This window comes from Onychostruthus taczanowskii, unplaced genomic scaffold (assembly GCF_017590055.1).
Source record: "Onychostruthus taczanowskii isolate IOZ18803 unplaced genomic scaffold, ASM1759005v1 scaffold28, whole genome shotgun sequence".
Lineage (NCBI taxonomy): Eukaryota > Metazoa > Chordata > Aves > Passeriformes > Passeridae > Onychostruthus > Onychostruthus taczanowskii.
In genome coordinates this window covers 1360798-1380164 of record NW_024500128.1, presented here as the reverse complement: position 1 = coordinate 1380164, position 19367 = coordinate 1360798, and the positions used below count along the sequence as shown (strand labels likewise).

At 41.1% G+C, this 19367-nt stretch overlaps 1 protein-coding gene across 2 annotated transcripts in view; it reads right to left on the bottom strand.

The window, feature by feature from the left end:
- The window catches only part of TGFBR2 (transforming growth factor beta receptor 2), a 59458-nt gene that overhangs the window by 14619 nt on the left and 25472 nt on the right, over positions 1-19367 (bottom strand). For both annotated transcript variants that reach the window (XM_041407846.1, XM_041407845.1), the window contains 3 exons: positions 17365-17536; positions 15515-15705; positions 2268-3067 (listed from right to left, as the gene is read on the bottom strand). In XM_041407846.1, coding sequence (XP_041263780.1) covers positions 2268-3067; positions 15515-15705; positions 17365-17536 — 1163 coding nt within the window. The remainder of the gene's footprint in view (positions 1-2267; positions 3068-15514; positions 15706-17364; positions 17537-19367) is intronic.

Below are 19367 nucleotides of genomic sequence, written 5' to 3'. Positions count from 1 at the left end.
TAGGACATATGATTTAAATGAGCTGTTTACACTACAGCAATCACTCCAGAGCCCAGAGGCAAGCAGGGCTGTGAAAGATCATTTCAGTTACTGGGTCTGCAACTGCAGACAGCCACATAGTAAATGTACAGTCTTGAGAGAGCCCTATGACACCCTTTTATAAGCTTCTGTAAACATGTCTTATCACCTCAGGCTCAGGGCAAGTGGGAAGATGTTCCACAAAAAGTGGAAAGTATCATAAGAAGAAGGAAAGATCAAGAACATAGCTTTGTCACAGGACCTTGCAACAGCAGAAAATCTCTGTGTCAAAAATATCCAAATGGTTGTAGGATCACAGCCTTTATAACAGAGGACAGGAAAAAAAAAATCAGTGTGAGCAGTCTCAAAGTTAAGTTCCCTGCTACGTTGACACTGATGAATTTAAGGCCAAGCATGTGAATAGCAGCTATACACTGAACAGATACTTGGGACAGTCACGTCTCAGCACCACCAAGGTGAGCACCAACTCCCTTCCCTACATAAAATGTACATATGGAAACACTGAAGCAGAGGTTGCTGCTACCCACTATTAACTCCCTAGCATATAATTTCTTCTCCAAGCACATCCCATCCAAAGCTTAAGAAGATTATCTGTGCACATGGGCAAACATCTGCAAACCTTGCAGATTTTAACAAGAGTTAATGATGCCTAAACACAGGTCCCTCACATTGCCACAAAGTTCTCGTCTGGTCTGGCATTTAACACACTCTTTGCAGCAATGAAAATGATTCTGCACTTTTGCAGGACAGTGGAGGGTTGGAGTCAAATCAATTGACTCATACTCCTTGTCACATAGAAAAACAACATCAGCTGGGTCACCTCCAAACAGATTCACTGAAGCTAAACCAAATAAAACAGTCAGCCTCAACAGCAGGGCCCACGGAGACGAACTCCAAAGCCATAACCTGATCTGGGCAGCCCTGTACTTTGTCACCAGTGTTGGTGTGGACTGTAGAAGTGGTAGTATCCTCCTACTTACAAGTGACTCTGAGCAATGCCAGAGAAATCAGTGCGCAGTAAGGGTCCGCTTTAAGCAAAGTGTCTGTGGGTGATGAATTTCAGAGTCCTTCTCTTACTTCAAATGGGACCAGACTTACGACTGACAATCTGGTATGACTTCATTGAGCTCTAAAAAGATCTGGCATACTGGAGAGAAATGATACATAACAGAGTGGTGTTTGTAGTATTTTAAACATGGCTCCGCTAATTAACATTCACTCCTGGCTCTGGTTAATAGATCTTCTAAAAATGAGATCAGGACAGCTGCTTTTCAATAAGAAGACTTCCAAAGGCATATCCACATTAGATTCACAACAGTAAAACTCCTGTGAACTCAACAGAACACCACAGACTGAAGATCTGTCCCTGAAAATGTTCTGAGCTAAAATATTCGTTCTATGTGAGGTAGAAGTTAGTTTAAATAGACAAGATTTGAGTGACCTATGTATAAAAATATAAATATGAAATACACAAATATACGTACAATTAAACTATTAGTAATTAAGTTAACAAATGATCTGAATTTATACTATGGGAGTTTTCATTAAAAGAGACAATATGTAGATGTAGGTAATCTTCAACACCTTCATAAACATCCCTGTCAAGTAGATATATTATCCATGTAGAATATTATCCATGCCCCTTAGTTGAAAAATCACAACAGGACAATTATTTTTATTTGACATCCTTGTATTTACTTACATGTGGAGAATGTACCATCCATTAAAGAGGTCTCTTTTTTTGAATTTAAAAAAATATTATCTATCTGTAGTTACATGCTTACAGCTTTTGAGGATGCAAGACTGACTTCACATATGCTGGGGTAAACCAGGATTGGGTCACATCACAGAGAAGTGTAATGCCATCAGGCATGAAAACCGTGTCAAAACCTCTCAACATGAAGCAGATCCTTTGTATTTGTATGTGTGTGCATTGCAGCAGCACCATGAACAGTTGCTAACAAGCTCATACATGCTTGGTATAAGTGAGAGCATGGTTGCATCACACACACATGCAGGTCTCCAATCATAACAAAACCTACATTGCACTCCTCTCGCTGTTGCTTTAATGTTTAAAGCCTCTTTGTTTATAAACCCATTCACATTAATTTTAAATTATTTTAAGTCAAAACTGCCATAGAAGCTTACAATTTTTCCATCTTTTCAGCCCAGGAACTGACAGACCAACTGGTACATTACCCGCCCCCCACTTCAACCTCCTAACTTACCTGCCCACTGTTAGCCAAGTCATCCACAGACAGGGAAGGGTCCAGCCTCAGGGATAACCCAAAGTCACAGAGACAGCAGGTTAAATCATTTTTCACCAGGATGTTGGAACTCTTTAGGTCTCTGTGTACGATAGGTGTTTTGGGACGACCACAGGGTGTGTGATCACTGTGCAGATGGGCAATCCCCCGGGCCAAGGACCCGCCAAGTTTCCAGAGGTCCTCCCAGCTGATAATGTGCCGTGTGAGATATTCCTGCAAGTTGCCTTTAGCATGGAAGGCAGTGATCAACCAATACTGTTTGCCAAGATCTGTCTTGCGCTCCTCTGCTGTCAAGAACTGGAGTATGTTCTCGTGCTTGAGGTTTACATCTGAAAAAATATCTTTCTCAGTTTTCCAGGAAGCATATTCTTCATAGGAGAAAATCTTGACTGCCACAGTTTCATACTGTTCTGATGTGTTTTGCTTTAATTTGGCTTTGTACACTTCAGCAAACCTTCCTTTGCCAACAACAGCGTCCAACTCAATGGGCAGCAGCTCTGTGTTGTGGTTGATGTTGTTGGCACACGTGGAGCTGATGTCTGAGCGGTCGTCGTCTAACATAATCGCACAGCCATCACTGCAGTCCTTATGCTTCTTGGGCTTAACATTCTTCTCCCATGCTTTGCTGAGTTTCCTCTTCTTGTGAGTGCGGTAGGCATAAAAGATAACAATCACAGCAACAGAAATCACCAGTAATGGGACAAGACTTATGATTGTGACTTTGGAAATTTCATCTTTCTCCTCTGGCTTATGGGGGTCATCTGTAAAGAACAGAAGGAGGGCATGCATGAAGTTATATCATAGTTTGATATGTACAGAAGGCTGTCAATAATTATAATTTTTATCCAGAATGCAATACATTATCTTCTCCACTAACAGCAAATAATAAAAATTGTCTTTGATTTCTTGCTTCAAAATGTTGTTTTGTATGTAGGCCTCTGCTTACCAGGACTTCCCTGTCTGCTTACTTTATAAAAAGCCAGAACTGAACAAGTAAGATCCTAAAGTAATTTAGCAGCTTTGTTGTTCTCTCAGGCTTTTAATACATAATGGATGAAATCTTCACTTTCCTGAATACAATAGCCAAAGTCTCCTGTACTTACTCTGTCAATGTATTCTGGACAGAACTGCTCCTTTAATCACTAATTACTAGAATACATTAATTTTTCTATAGATAGACAATGAAGCCTGTGAACTCCCATTGTCCATTTACTCCAGATCCAGTATATTTTAGTAGGATCCCTGCAAAGCCATCTTCAGAAAGTCTGTTCACACACTATATAAAAATATTTAGGCACAAATATGTATGCTTGCATACAGACTCAAAAACCAGAACTCATTCTCATGTTTTGATGTATGTGAATGTTGCTAGAACTAATTCAAACACCTGCATGAAAACAGGCTAAGAACGGTCACCACCACCATCCTACAGGTACTTCTGTATGGATTTATATATTGAAAAATTTCCTCTGTGAGTTCCTTGCTGGCTGTACACTGGTTTTCTGCTGTAAAGATGTTCACTCCAAATTCCATGCCACTGCACACACCAACATATTCTTAGGTGGAACACATAGAAAATAGAAGAACAACAGGGACCTATTCTAGAACAGGGATGTGTTCTGGGAAGAGTACAGATTATTATCCTACAGGTAAGAGCTGCCCCGTCACCTCTAAAAACTACCTTCTAGTTCAGTATTTCTTAGGGAAGACAACCAGTTTAAAAGTTAACAGTTTAATTCCATTAAGAGATTAAAGGAGGGCCAGAGTTCATATCTGAAACTGATTTGATTGAGCACATGGAAATTTACTCTCTCAGTCTCTTCCTTTGATAAAATGTACTGTATCATCTTTGCATGAGGGAGCGAATTGTTTGGAAGAAGTCCTGGGAGCCTAACCTAAATGGACTGAAACAAATGAAGCTGCAGCTACAGTTAAGCAAGTGGCTTGTGGCGGCAGCACGGTGCTCTGGCGGATGCTTACAGCCACGTCATTGACTCAAGCTCTGTGCATCAGGCCAAATAAGTCAATACGAAAAGGAAAAGTTTAATAAGCTCTGAAGGGAAGCTGTCACTGACTACATTAGCCACAAGTCTCTGTTTCCCCTACTCTGTGCCTTTCAAAACAAAGGTGAGCAATGCTAAAACGGATAAGGGTAAAAAGTCTGCAATTAGCACAACCAGTACCTCTAACCCTCCAATTTCACTTGTAATCATTAATCCATTGTAAATCCAGCTGGCAATTAGCAGGAGCCATCAGCTGTTCAAAGGCAGGTGATAGGACATCTGAAAAGTATATTCGTTTTATTTGGAAAAAGGCTTGCATCCTGAACCAGGATGTGCTTCCTCTATTTGAAAGGTTCATCAAACAGATGCAAGTGAGTAATTAAATCCTAGCCTCTCTCACAGGGATTCAAGAAAGAAGAAGTGCCTTTCTAGCACTGTCATTCCCAGCCTAGCACAGGTCAATGACATGCACTAACAGTACCTACAAAAATATATTTCCTTTATTTATGCTAAAGAACTTCAGGCAATCCCTCCTTCCAGACCTAAGCAAACCACAAATCTTGTTCTCCAGTAGTTTCTCTTAACAACAAAATGTTAGTAAAATTTAAAATTATTAAATTTAAAATCAAAACAATACCTAAAAGTTCATCACAGATTAAAGCCAACTCTTCTGCTTTTAAACATATTGAAGAGGGGAAAAAAACTGCTGTGTTTGTATGGCTCTTATGGGAGGAATATATTTAGAAAGTCAAATGTCACTGTCAGTAAATAGATTTGCATTGCTTATTCCCCTGTGCATTCTTTGCTTCTAGAAAATCTGCTTTATTAAGAACTTGGGAAACACCCTGGTGGAGGAGAACTGACTGCAGTGTGGGATGGCTGCTTTGGAGTTTTGACTGCAAGTAGGTCACAACTACGTGACACAACCATGACCTCTAACAATCAGAGAAAGTAATTTTATTGAATATTTGGGGTTCTGTTTTGCTGGTTTTGGTTTTTTGTTGTTTTTTCTTGACCACAGAAAAGCATGCTTAAGTCTGGACTCTGCCCATGGAAGCGAGTAACATGTCATCTATATCATAGGGTATGATCTTTCACAAAGATGAAAATGTTTCTTTACAGCCTTTTAAGTTCTTTTTCTTTGTCACAGAGCTGCAGTATGTAGACCAGCTATTTGAAACACAAACATCTTTCAAAATGAGTGACAAAAACCCTAAGATGCATTAGTTGTCTGTCAAATTGCTCCCCAAGTCCAAGCAGCTGAAGGTAGCTGGGTGCATGTTCAGCTCTAACTGAGGAGAAACACACCATGCTCCTTTACTGTTATGGCTACCTGCGTGAGGATCTCCAGTTATTCCCACAATGTCCTAGAGCAGGCTGTATTATTTTGCTCTACAGCTGAGAACTCTCCAGCAGAGTTCTCAGCTCCTTCAGCTCTTCCTCTTTTTGCACAAGAGAAAGCTCTGCTTGCGGTGCAGGGGAATTTCTGGGTAGAAGGGAAAAAACTGTCAATGTTGCAAATGTTACTTGAAAAAGAATGTAAAAAAAAGTTAATCAAAGCAGAAGCTGAGCAGTTTGGCCACTTCCCTCTGAGCACTGTATCATCCTGCAGCCCTGCCTGCAGTGGCACATCCACTTTGGCATGTTCACTTGGAGGAAGCAGAGAAGCAGGGGTTGAAAAGCATTCAGCTGCACAACCCCACCTAAAGCAGCAGGGACAAAGGCTGCGCTAATTTTCAGTATTTAAGACACCAGGCAAATCCCACTCAGTGTTTGGGAAGTGCAAGAATGAGCACACATCAGGGAGAACTGAGTGTCAGGACTGACAAGGCTGAACTTAGCTTAGGAGGGGACCAAACTGCCTGACAGGAGAATTAAAGGGGATAGCAAGAGCAAAGAGCTGGTGGCACTGAGGTGCGTCCCAAGCAAGTCACTTCTGGAACTGCCTTTGATTTTGCTTAATGATATAAGCAGAAAAAAATCAGCCATTCCAGCATAAACTAAGCATGGGGTACTTCTCTGCAAAATCTGTGTACAAAATCAGGACAGGATCAAAATTCAGAGCATAGCTGTATGCTTGCATAGTGGCTAGCCAACATTTTATGGCTTGACTAGAGGAATCTAAGAATAAATATGTTCACTTATAAATAAACACCTATGACTAAAACCTCATAATTTAAAAGATGGGAGTGCAGCTTCCTCTTTCTGAGCACTGGAATGAGCAAAACTCGGCTGCACAGACAGGCAAGGAAATGGTTAAATGAAACAGCCTTTCATGTTTTGCAAACGTGCTCCTAAATAACTTTCCCCACCCACAACTATTATTTGGGTGGATCAGTCCTTTCTTAGGCTTCAAAAGAGCCTATTAATATAGCATAACAATGGAGAAGTTGAGCTAAAAGAAAGCTTCCTGTATGCGGTTTAAACTAAGCACAAACCATCTGCATAACCCTTAACACTACCTAAGCCTTGAGGGAATAGGGTTCAGGTGCCAAGGAAAATGGAAACACTGTACAGCCCCTGTTCAGTCAAGGAGCTTCAAAGCCCTAGAGCTTGCAAATTCTTTAGGTTGGTTTTCATGCCTTTGATACAACTTTAGTGTCACTGAACTTTGGAAGGAATAAGTAAAACAATGGCAGTGAAATGAGGACACACACTTGAATGGCAGGGCAGCAGAATGCCCAGCCAGTACTGACAGAACTACTTCCTTAGTGTCTGCTGCTCCTGTGAGCTCTAAAGCTGCTGCCTATTCAACTGCTAGTCAAAGCCACAAAGCAGAGAATGAATATACTTGATATTAGCAGAACTCAAGTTAAATATATCAACACCGATGTATTGCAAGCTTGTGCAGTGTTTTAAAAATTCCCAGAAACAGAAAGTCACAAAACATGGTCCCAGACACAGAACTGTGATCTAGTTATTTTGCAAGATCCCAAGACACAAAGCAGCCCTTTGAGCTGACTGGAGGAAAACTCCATTTTGTAGAAATTCTGAGGTTTCAAAGTTTGATTTGAATTCCACACTGGAATGAAAACCAACACTTTTTGAATGCTTTTGCCTGAACAGAATTTCTGTTCAAATGCTGCAGTTTGGCAAGAGATGTATGTGAGTGCTGAATCCTCAGCAGTGAGTGGACTGGTATGGGTGGGGTACAGCAGCTTCAAGTTCAAGATCTGCTCTGAATCGCGAGAGCTTTTTACGAAATGGGAGTTTGAACCTTGCACGTGTAGTGATTTCTGAGCAAGGCACTAGGCAACAAAATATGGAAAAGCCTGCCCATCTCTTTAGTAGTGTCTGAATGAAAACTAGCTCCATAAAATGCTTCACTTTCAGTGAAATTAAATTTACTCTGAACAGCTGTTTGGAGTAATGTAGTTTATCTCTATTGCAGAATCCTAAAGTGGAAATGAAATATCCATAGCTCAGTGTTTCATGTACATTCCTGATTTTGGCCTTTTTAGAATTAAAATGGCTTGGAAATCTTCAGCAAAACATTTTTTGGTGGAAAATATTGATTTTCAGAACAGAAACTCTGCTTCTGACACTCCTATACTTTTCCCTGAAACCACTATCTTGAGGACAAAAGTGGTCTGAAAGTTGATCCAACTTTTAAAAATTTCTGCTGGTTTTACAGGCATTGTTTTAGGGGGTTTGCAGATGGGAGGTAGGGAGCTTTTTTGCTCAGGGTGGAGGGTGTTTCCTTAGGAAAATGGTTGAGCCTGACACAAACCACTCAGTAATAATGAAATTCAAATGCCTCACCTCAAATTAACCTGCATTTTTTAAATCATGATAGCTTCTTGGAAACATTTTAATTTTTCATACTTGCTGGAGACAATTTTTTTTTTCCAATTTAATAGTTTTGTTGTGCAGAAAATTAGTTCCACCCCTCCCTCAGCTCTATGCTGAATCAACTCATGGCAGAAGAGTGAGAGATTACTAAATTTTAAAACCAGAGTGGGCTCTATATTACTGTCCAGTGGAAAATAAACCCTGGCATTTCTTGCAGACTTTCCTGAAAGCTGAATTCCTTCAGCAAGTTCCTGTATTTGACAGGATCTTTTTTTGGACTAGGTAAACCAAGTCTGTCAAGGCCAGGAAGATGTGCTTGAGCTGTATGTCTTCATCGTTTAGTCAGAAAAGGATATTACCAGGGTATCCAGAAGAGGATCTCTCTCCTGGAGGGGCACTACCTCCGGTAGTTGACAGATCTGCCTGGGCTGCTATAGAATCATGGAATAGTTTAGGTTGGAAAAGACCTCTAAGATCATCAAGTCCAACTGTAAACCCAGTACTGCCAAGTCCACCACTAAAACCATGTCTCTAAGTGACACATCTACAGGTCTTTTAAATACCTTCAGGGATGTTCATTCAACCACTTCCTTGGGAAACCTGTTCCAGTGCTTAACAACAGCTTTCAGTGAAGAAATTTCCCCAGCTATCCAATCTAAACATCCTTTGTACAACTTGAGGCCATTTCCTCTTGTTCCATTGCTTCTTACTTGGGGGAAGAGGTTGACCCCCACCATGCTGCAACCTTCTTTCAGACAGTAATAGAAAGCCAAAAAGGTTCCCCCTTAACCTCCTGTTCTCTTAGCTAGACAACCCCAACTCCCTCAGACAGTCTTCACAGGACTTGTGCTCCAGATCCTTCCCCAGCTTTGCTGCCCTTCTCTGGACATGCTCCAGCACCTCAATGTCCTTCTTGTAGTGAGGGATCCACAGGATTTGACGTGTCCTCAGCAGTGCTGAGTTCAGGGGGATAATCACTGCACTGGTTGTGCTGATTTCTGAATCAGGCCAGGATGCCATGGGCCCTCTTGGCCATCTGCTCTCACTGCTGGCTCGTGTTCAGTCACTGCTGACTAGCACCCCCAAGTCCTTTTCCTCCAGGCAGCTTTCCTGTCCCTCTTCCTTCAGCCTGAAGCATTGCAGTGGGGTGCTGTGACCCAAGTGCAGGTTCCAGCAACTTTGTGCCCTAAGGGTTTACTTAAAGGTATGGGAACTCATTCACCTGTTCTTTTGGGTATTTGACTGCCTAAATGTTGCTCTGCAGTCATCAAATGGCTGGCAAACCCAGCTCTCAGAGGACTCAATGCATGTCACTGCCCAGTGCCACCACTTATCTCTTTTCCTGAAAGGTAGTAAGCATGAGCTATTTTGAAGACCAGTGGCACACCCACTGCTGTTCTCCCCTGCACATCTGCAGCTTTGGCCTTGGCACACAATATCTAGAGGATCAAGACTCAAGACTTCTCTGTAACGCCCAGGGAAAATCCCCAGTTACATGTGTTACATGTTGGAAGAGTCATGCATATTCATCTGTCACCTGATGGGAATGGCTGCATCTTAGTCACAGGGGTGGGAGGCAGGCAACTTGATTGCCTCTGGGTGGCTTACTTCAGCAAAATGGCTGGGCAGCAATGACCTAATGGATATTTCATCTATTGTAAGCAGGATTTCATTTTTCAACTGATTGCCAAGTATGCTATTCATCACCCAGGAGGTCTAAGAAACTCTTAAGCTCTAAGACAGAACAAATAGTTTGTTGCTGCTTTTATTCCCTCACTGCTGGCTAGAAAGTGTAATTCCTTGGTTTGCTGGCACAGCACCCATTTGCTTAAAATCCTCCACCCCACTAATGTGTTCCCTTCTTATCTCTCCCATTCTAATAGGTCCCTTCACTGTGTGTACATGGCATCTCTCACACACTTTGACTTTTTTAGCTGAGCTTTCCTACTCAGCAATATGAAAGCCAACATATTTTAACTTTACATTATGTGACTGTGTTTCTGTGGGCTTGGGTGTTTGCTGCTGTTTGCTGGTGGATTTCTGGAACAAATCAATCTCTCCAGTTTCAATATGTTTCAACAGATGCCACACATTAACCACTATTTTTATTCTCAGCCTGAGTTTCACCCCTCCAACCTTTCCCAAAATATTATGTTGCCAGTGTTGGTTACAGTTTGTTTCTGTCTGTAATTATTAAAGTCTCTTCCATGACAACCTGATAAAAGGTTGGCCACATTCCCATACTTATTAAGCTCTCAAGTGATGCAAATTGTAACAAATATGCCAACCAGACTGGAACAGCACTGACTAGTTTGTTTTTACACAAATCTGTAACTGAGCATGGTTATTTTCCTAAGAAGCAAACAATATAAATAATACAGAGCAAAACAAAATTTTGGCTCCTTTAGCCTCTTTTCATTCTATTTCCTTTCTATCCCATTAAGTGAATCAGATGTTCAGCATTACACAGCCTCTCCTTTGGTTACACACAGCTGCAGGCACTGGGTGGGACTCTAGTGCCTGCAAATACCTAGGAGGAAACAGAACAAAGCCAACATACAAGCAGTGAGAGGCTCTGTGCAGTGTTATGTAATGTTACTGACCTCTTTTATGGGGCAGCTGGAAGACAGTTACCTTCTGAACATGTTAGTTGGATAACAGAAAGAGAGATTAATGAAAGCCTTTGTTAAAATTCACTTGGAAGGAGTCCAGCTGTAATCATCTCCCTTCTGATGTTCCTTGAGCACCGGACAACTCATCACACAAGTATTTATGGACTGGTGACTGTTTGCACACAGATCTTAAGTCTGAGATCCTTCTATGGAGTCAAGTAAAATCACTAACTTTGACTCTAGTAAGGAGAGGAAGAGGAGAGAAAGAAAGGAAAAGACGGGATCAACATGTTAGAGACAAATGAGAGGTACAAAGTTAAGGACATTTTGAAACATTATCCATATTTCCTGCAGTCTGGGCACAGGACAAGGCATCACACAGGCATGCTTGTGGTGATTCAGGCAGCAGAGCAGCACCAGCTCTCCCAGGTAACAACTGTACACAGTGAGCAGTCAGAGCACTTGGAGCACTGCAAATCCACAGGCTGTAATTTGTTCAGGCAAATGACTCAGCCACAATTGATTAATCAAATAGGCATGTCTCTTATACTCTCAATTAACCAACTCTGTAAAACCATGATCAATGCAAAGTTAAAAAGAAACTGCTAAAAAGCAGCACAACACCCTCCCTCCCTTGACACACTTCCCCAATTAGCTTCATTATTCTCATAAACTCTTGTTGACCTGTCAGTCTTCTCTATCACTGAGGTTTTGGTATTTCAAGACAACTGTCTGGATGGTTCAGAGTTGCTGCTTAAGGCTTCTCTCATATCTGGGTGTGGTGGGAATGGCCAAAATAATGACTTCATCTTGCAGTAGGTGAGCACTAAACACAGTCTACCTAAACAATCCATGGAGACCTGCATAGCACTGCAAGAGACAGGTGAGGCTAAAAAATTACCACCATGTCAGTTATTAGAATGAAACAACTACAAACAAAACAGAACTGTGTTCAAATCCTGGTTCCAACTTTTCAGTTCTCTGCACCATTGCTTGGATTTGAATTTGATGCCCAGGATAATAACTGCGTATATATTGACAACAGTATTTAAAGGATTTGTTTTCTTGTTTGCAGTCTCCACTTCTGGTTTGCATATTGATAAATGACTGTGCCTAAATGAGCGGCACAAGAGGAAGGAGTTCCATGGCACACCAGGTAGGTAAGTCATGCACTAAGTAACATGTAGGCATCCTTGTCTACAATGTGTACCTTGTCATTTCTGTCCACGGAGAACAGGTCAGAGGTGGGGCTGGAAAGGCCACAGTACTGCTTGGTCCCTTGGGGTAAACCAGGCTTAACTTCAGTCAAAGAACTTGAGATTGTTAATAAAGCCCAGCTTTGTTAGGCAGCTATCATGCTCACACTGGCTAATGGCTGGGAGATGTAGTGAAGGGAAAGCTGAGGAACAAAGCTGCCCAAGGATCACGGGAGGACTGGGACTATGCAAACAACTACAGACAGACCTGATTCATCCCAGCAGATCAAAGTAGAAGAAGGTAAAGCAAGATTCAGAAGATTCGCCAGACACAACCAGACATCAGGGTGCAAAAAGCCCTCACAGTCTAGTCCTGCTATCATTTTTTCCACAACAGAAGGATCAGGTCTCTGTCTGCCACCTAGCCAACCTCTAGCCACCCCAGGCCTTTTACCCCAATTCTGGCTAATCCTTTCCAGTGGTTTTGCTCCCTGGCTTTGCCTTCTGGTAACACTAACATTAGACTTTTGAATAAATAATAATTACAAAACACTGGCATTGAGATTTGCTGTGAGAAGCATTTTTCCACCACAGGGATGTAAGCTGCTTGCCAGTCACCCACAATTTTGTTTGGCAAAAAAAGAGAGTGATTAAAAAATAAACACAGAGTAGTCAGATTTACAAAGGTTACCTGTCTCCTGCATGTTATTTCTCCAAAAACTACAGAACATTATTTGGAGTGATTTGCACTCAGTATTTTCCACCAGCTGCCGGTGGCCTGGAATGCCAGGGATCTGAATCAGGGTCAGGCCCCTGACACAGCAGAACTGCAGGCATATTTAGGCACGTGTTTGACCATGTCTTCCTTATCTTGCAGACTGGCAATTTAAATGACAATCCATACAATAAAGAGGCATTTGAATTTGATGTATCTACTTCAAACATTTCTAAAGCCACTCTTGAGTGAGACACAACACCTCCAATACCCAAAACCTTTAGATGCTTGTGTCTAAAAATGGAGTCAGGAGGTTTGCACAGTCAAGACTCATGCAAGCCAATAGTTCTGTAAACCAATTCTTCCATAAGCAATAACAGCTCAGCTGTGAATCACTGGAATTCAGTGACTAACTTTTGCTGGAAATTAGAACTTGTTGCCTTAACCAGGGTTTTCTTTCTTACCTCAGAAACACCAGAAACAAACTAAATCTGGTCTGTCTTAATGTGCATACTGGAAGAAGAGGTAAAACACTAGTCATTTATAACAGTAGCTTAAAAGGAAACACTGTGATCAGCAGGTGAAAAATTGCAATCTTTTTTATCTCAATTTCTGCTAATAAGTTATTAAAATCACTGTTTGATCAGGCTTTTTTTAGAGTTGCTCTCATCTTGCTCTCTAAAACTAGAATGTGCAAAACCACTGCAAGAAATTCTTGTTCTGGTGTACAAAAAATGTAGAGGAAAAAAAAAATCCGCAAGAACAATATATAGAATAGGTCTGGATGACAGTCATTCCAAAGGCAAAATTATTACAAGCTATTATCTAGTTGTCTGGAGGAGCCATGGACCAGCTGGCTGTGATGTTCTGCTCAAAGTTAAACACAGACAGGAAACCGCATGTCTGATACTGTAAAAATCGTTTGTCTTCCTGCCATGGCTAACCAGGCAAGCAACCCAAAGGGGCTGTTTTCATTTAAAAGAAACACTAATCCACAACAATAAAAAAGGAATGACAAAGCCTCAATTCTCCCCACTCCTGACTGGAGTTAATGCCTGTGTTGGTGAATGAACTGGAAATGTTATGGAAGTGAAGTTTTGCATTACTTTAATTTTTATCTGTAGTTATTCACTTAATACATATGAATGCAGCACGTGGTTTCATGAGTCACCTGAAGTACTCACAGCACGTGACCTAGAAGGAAAGGCTCCACTAGGAAGAGTGAAAGGAATTTGGGTAAAAAGACTGGGTTTAAACTTCTACTCCTCCTTGTAGGTTGATCTGGAAGTGTGAGTGAGCTGCAGAGTTCATAGGAATGAAGGCACTTGGTGCTGAATTTCTAGAATGGTTTTTATAATCATACACACCAAAGACACACATTTATCAGTAACTGCATTCAGCTACATAGCTCCAGGAAGAACAGCTATAACATGGCTAACTCATAACAATTTAGCCAAAATCCACAAGGGTGTTGTTCATGTTGTACAAAAACACTACACAGCTGACACAGATTAAGATCTCTTCTCTGGGGACACATTCTCACCAATAAAACCAAACAATCTGTTGGAATTAGGTCTTGGGTCTATCACTTGTGCTCATATCAATACCAGTATATACTCCAAATCCTTTAAAGATCACCCAAATAAGGGTTGGTCACACAACCATGGATCAGTAGTCAGGTTGTCTAGTTTCAAATCAAGCTTGACGAGGGGATGGGGAAGACAGGGATGAGGGGTGGTACCAGAAAGGGATAGCCTGGGCCAAGGGAAGCAAAGACATGCTAGCTTGCTCTTGGCTAATTTGGTGTGGTTTTGTGACCTAAACCTGTTGGCCTTCTTGGAGGCTAGGAAGTGAGAGCTACAATTGCTCACATAGTCGTTCACTTCAGTGCAGTCACACACCATGTTTCCCAGGAGTGGAAAGAGCATCCCAACTCTTTGTTATCTGAGGTAACAAGGACTTAATTATATCCTTTTCTGAGGAACATATGGGTGATGGGGATGGGTGTGGTGTGCCACACCCCTTTAGAAGTGTGAATACACAAATTTCTCAATAGAAGACCTCAGTCTTTCCTGTGAGAAACCTGACTTTGTCTCAGTAAAATAATCACAGCAGGTAGGACAAAATGAAGCAGAAGGGGTGCGTGCACCCACACACATCTGCGTGTGCATCAGGAGGTCCACCAGCACTGCACACACCTGCACTGCCCTCACTGTGTCTGCAGCGGCCCCCATCAGAGCTCACGAAGTAGAATGGGGATGGGTTATGCACTTGTGGTTTGGTCTGCACTCACATTTCCCTGGTTTAACTGAACTCATGTACACTTCCTTGTGCCATAGAGGTGTGAGGGAACATATTCCCCAGAGAAGGAGCCCAGCGTCTTCACACCCACCACAGGAGAGGTGCAGATGGACAGTTACACCAGAGAAGCTGACTTAAAATTCACACTCTATCAGGTTACAAGTAACATCTCTATGTGCAGATAAAACATTACAGCAATACAGCCTTTTAGAAGAGGTAGGACCTCAAAGACGGCATTTGCCTTTAGTTTAGATTTTATAATGTAATTAGCATGTGTTGCATTTTGGTGTGCTAATAGAACAACTGTAAACATCTTTCCTTCATCTTCCATCGGGTTTTGAGTGCAATATCTTGAGCTGAATATCAGACTTACTTCAAAATGAGGACAGACTGGCAGGAAGAATTGTTCTGAGGGTACTCAGAACACAGAAAAGAAAGGTTGAGATTTTGCAAGATTCAAGAAAGACTAAAATAGCACCTGCCAGTTCTCCTCCACAAAATGCAATTCCAAAGGACATCAGTATAACACAGTTAATATCCACACAGTTAATACTACTTGCAAGGAATGTAGGTAAATTGTTAAACGTACCTGAGGTAAAAATGAGCATATCATTGCATTCTTCACCTGTGCAGGAACACATGAACATCAATCCCCCATCATCCTTCTTTTCCCTCATCAAACACTGCTCTGAATTATAATCATCCAAAAAGTGACCATACAGTGTTTCCTGGGGATCATGGCATATTGTTTCTAATGTCACATTTTCATCATTCTGTCTCCTAAAAATGAAAAAGAAAAAATTTAAATAAAAAAAGGAATATTTTATAAAGGGAGCAGACAGGACCATGCTTGGCCAAAATTTGCCTCTTTTGAGAACATAAATGGCATTTAAAGAGCATCATATGTTTTTCTCTGTCTTTCCTGAATGGGGCAAATTTGGCACTGTCTGGGGTCCTCACATTTGTACAATGGCACAGCTATTCCTGTATCATATTGCTGCTAAGCTCACAAGAGTACCTCTGAAAATCTCACTTAGAATTATTCAAGCTAATGCTCGATGAACTCCTGTGAACTTCAGAACATACTTTTGGTTTTTGTGGTCACTGAGCAGACAGTAAAAATCTGTGGGAAATTATGATAAAAACTGAATTATTTCCTCAAAATCAGAGACTTTCTAGTCAGTTGGTCTTTTCATTTTGCTTTTGAAGCCTACAATCAGCACAGTTTGTGCACTGAAGGAGTTATATACAAAACCCCCCCTCAATCAACCAGAAACACCCCAGCAAAATAACAACCATAAAAACAGATGCAAGTTAGAGTTGCCTCACAGCTAGGGAAATATTTACAGCTGATAATCTGGACCATATTCCTGTGTTTTGTCCTGGTCCACAGATTTAATTTCACTGACAAAAGACTTGTAGGCAAAAAGCACTTTACAGTTCTCAACTTACTTGCCTTTTAGATAAAGGTTATGAAAAACCCAACATGTATCTTAAATTGTACAACAGCTTCTTTTTATAGCAATTATAGACACCGATGACTTACTAAAGAATCACAGAAGAAATATGGAAAAGCACACTGGACTGATCCTGAACTGAAATGCCTACTTCCAATTATGCTGAACATCTCAAGTCAATGGACACAACTAATCCCTCACTACATGAATTAGTTATGTCCCTCTGTAAGTTGTTCCAATTATTTTACTAAATCAGCAGCAACACTGCAAACACTCAGTTGTGTTCCTTTAGTCCAGTTATTAGCTCATTAAGAGTGTTTCTGGCTTTCTTTAGTAGGACTGGATTCCCATTTACGAAAGGCAAGGGAAGCCCCAGTTTTTAGACTGGAACACAAGCTTAAAGCAAATAAATCCTAAAAAAGTGTTACAGCTCATTTTCATAAATTCTTGATTTCTTTGAATCTAGACAGAAGCTATATAAAAAGCATCATGCCTACATCAAAGTCTCTACCTACACAGAAATTTTTTTCCCATTAAGAGGAAGTATTTCTACCTATACATGGCAATAAGCCTCTTGTGATAATTCTACATAATCTAGTTCCCTTGAAACCTGAGAGAGAATTGTCTTTGTTCAGCAACTGTCACTACAATCCTCTCTTGAGCCTCAAATGTGTTTCCACTCTTGAGTGCTGTGGGTGGATAGAGCTTAATGGCTTGCACAAAACCATACTTCTTTTCCAGTAACAGTGTAAGCTGGAACAGAACGGTTTTAGAAAAAACAAGTCCCCAGAACATTTCATATCAGAATTGTTAACTTCAAGCAGCTCTTGGTATGCTGTGCAGAGATATGAGTTGGAAGTGGGAGAGCAAAGCCTGGTGAGGGAGCAGGGACATTGTGAATATCAGAGCAATCGAGGAAAGTACTAAGCAGTGATGAATGAGGGTGTGCTCCTGTCCCCACCTGTATGAAGAAATAACTTACCATATAGCAACACAGACTTCACTACTCTTCTCACAGATAGAAGTGATGTTGCAGTTACTCTTGCACCGATGTTGATTTGAGCAGGTTGTTACTTTAATATCACAAAATTTGCATAGGTTTGACATTTTCAGTCCATTTTCCTTATTTCTTTCTACAGGTGATGTAAATTCAGCTTAAGAGAAAAAAAACCAAAACAACGAAACTCAATAATGGTAGATGATAAGATTGCATTATTGCTTATTATGAAGATCAGGTTTTCATCAGCAGCAAACATTTCCTCTTACCTTAAATTACAAAATCTTTGATCTTTCACAGCTACCAATTTTCTTTACAACAAGGCAAGTGCCATGATGTCAAGACCAGGTTAATCAAAGTGAATTTGAAAAGCGAAATGAACTTCTACTGACTTCAGAGGGAGCAAAAGTTGCTTTGTAATTTGCAGAATTATGCATTTTCCAAAACCAGTTTGCACTGAAATAGCTCCTCTGCACTCAGCCATTCGCATTACTTACAGGCAGTGTATCTGTCCCCCATGTGTAACACTGCATCATGGTCTGTGTGCCACAGTAACTGCGGGTTCCACACTGAGAATGCACATTAGCTGTGTGACATCAATATAACATGGATCAGCATGAATTTTGCAATTTTGTCTTTACTAACCTGAGGCACAACCTAGGCGTCATCCCTAATGTGATTACTGTTCACACATAAAAATCACAGAGCTGGAACAGACTTTGAGCTTCAGGTAGATGGTCTGCCAGAGGATGTGGGTGAAACTCAAGCTAGAAATGCAATAGGGCATCTGTGCAGCTCATGTGATCTACTGCGGGAGTTTAACTGGCCTAACTGCAGGGGACTTGAACTCAAACTAACTTGCAATGACAGCCTGTCTTGTAGATGCCTGCTTTGACCCAACAGCTACTTTTCTGCACCCAGAAATTGAATAATTACATGCTTACTGGTTCTGAGTCTCAGTACTTACCATCTGCTTCAGTGTGGCAGCAGTAAGGAAAGAGATATTTTTTGTGCCAGTGTTTGAACTTCAGGAAACATACTTTTAGCTCAAAAACTATTTTGAAAAGACAGTGTAACTACAAGGAACAGAAAATGCTGACACAAAATTCTTTCTAGAGCTAAAATGAACATGCAACTATCTGAAGTGGAGCAGACAATCAACAACGGTTTCAGTATGACTCACTTTGCAATATAATTGGAAAAGTAGGGTGAACCACTTTGAGGAGATACTGGGCTTACATGCAGCACAGCCCTTTTCTTGTAGCCACCTGCATGTTAAAACTGTGTTCATATTGCTTTCTGGAGCCAAATGTTGCTAGTCAACCTGTAATAGGCAACCAGGGATTTATAATTTCCCCCTCTCTACTCAATTAGCTGAGAAATCAATTTTTTCCTTCTAGAACTTCACTTTTTACTACCATTAGACTATTTTACTACAGGAAATAAATATACATGATTTTTCCAGGAGGAAATAAAAGAGCCTCTTGCTAACATTTTCAATTGAGTTCTGAACCATTGTGAGAGACTGAGAGAAAGGTCTTCTCTCTTTATCCAAACCACACATCTTTCTCATCACTAGCATGCTCTGGTAGTCACCTAAGGTTTCTGATCTAACAGCCACTATAGTCAGTGGCAAAACTTCCAATGGTTTAACGGTATAGAAGAAGATGCTACACAGAGGGGTGGTTAGTATGAGCTCACTGGGTGAGGCAGTGTGCTCCTCCCTGCTTTTGGCTCAAGCAAGAGCTAGCAGGGGTAGTTGTGAGGGCTGCACCTGGCTTAAAGCTGGACTCTGGGAAGACAGATAACAACACAATAGCTGAGGGCCATAAAACTTACTCAGCAGCTGAGGTCTAGTTGAGCATGCGCCAACCAAAATACAGCTGGCATGCAAATCCCACTATAAGTCAATCATCTTACTCCATAAATAGGGAACAGCCCAGGGTCTGCTGAGCTCTCCTGCACAGCTGTGGGCAGCATGCCAGGAT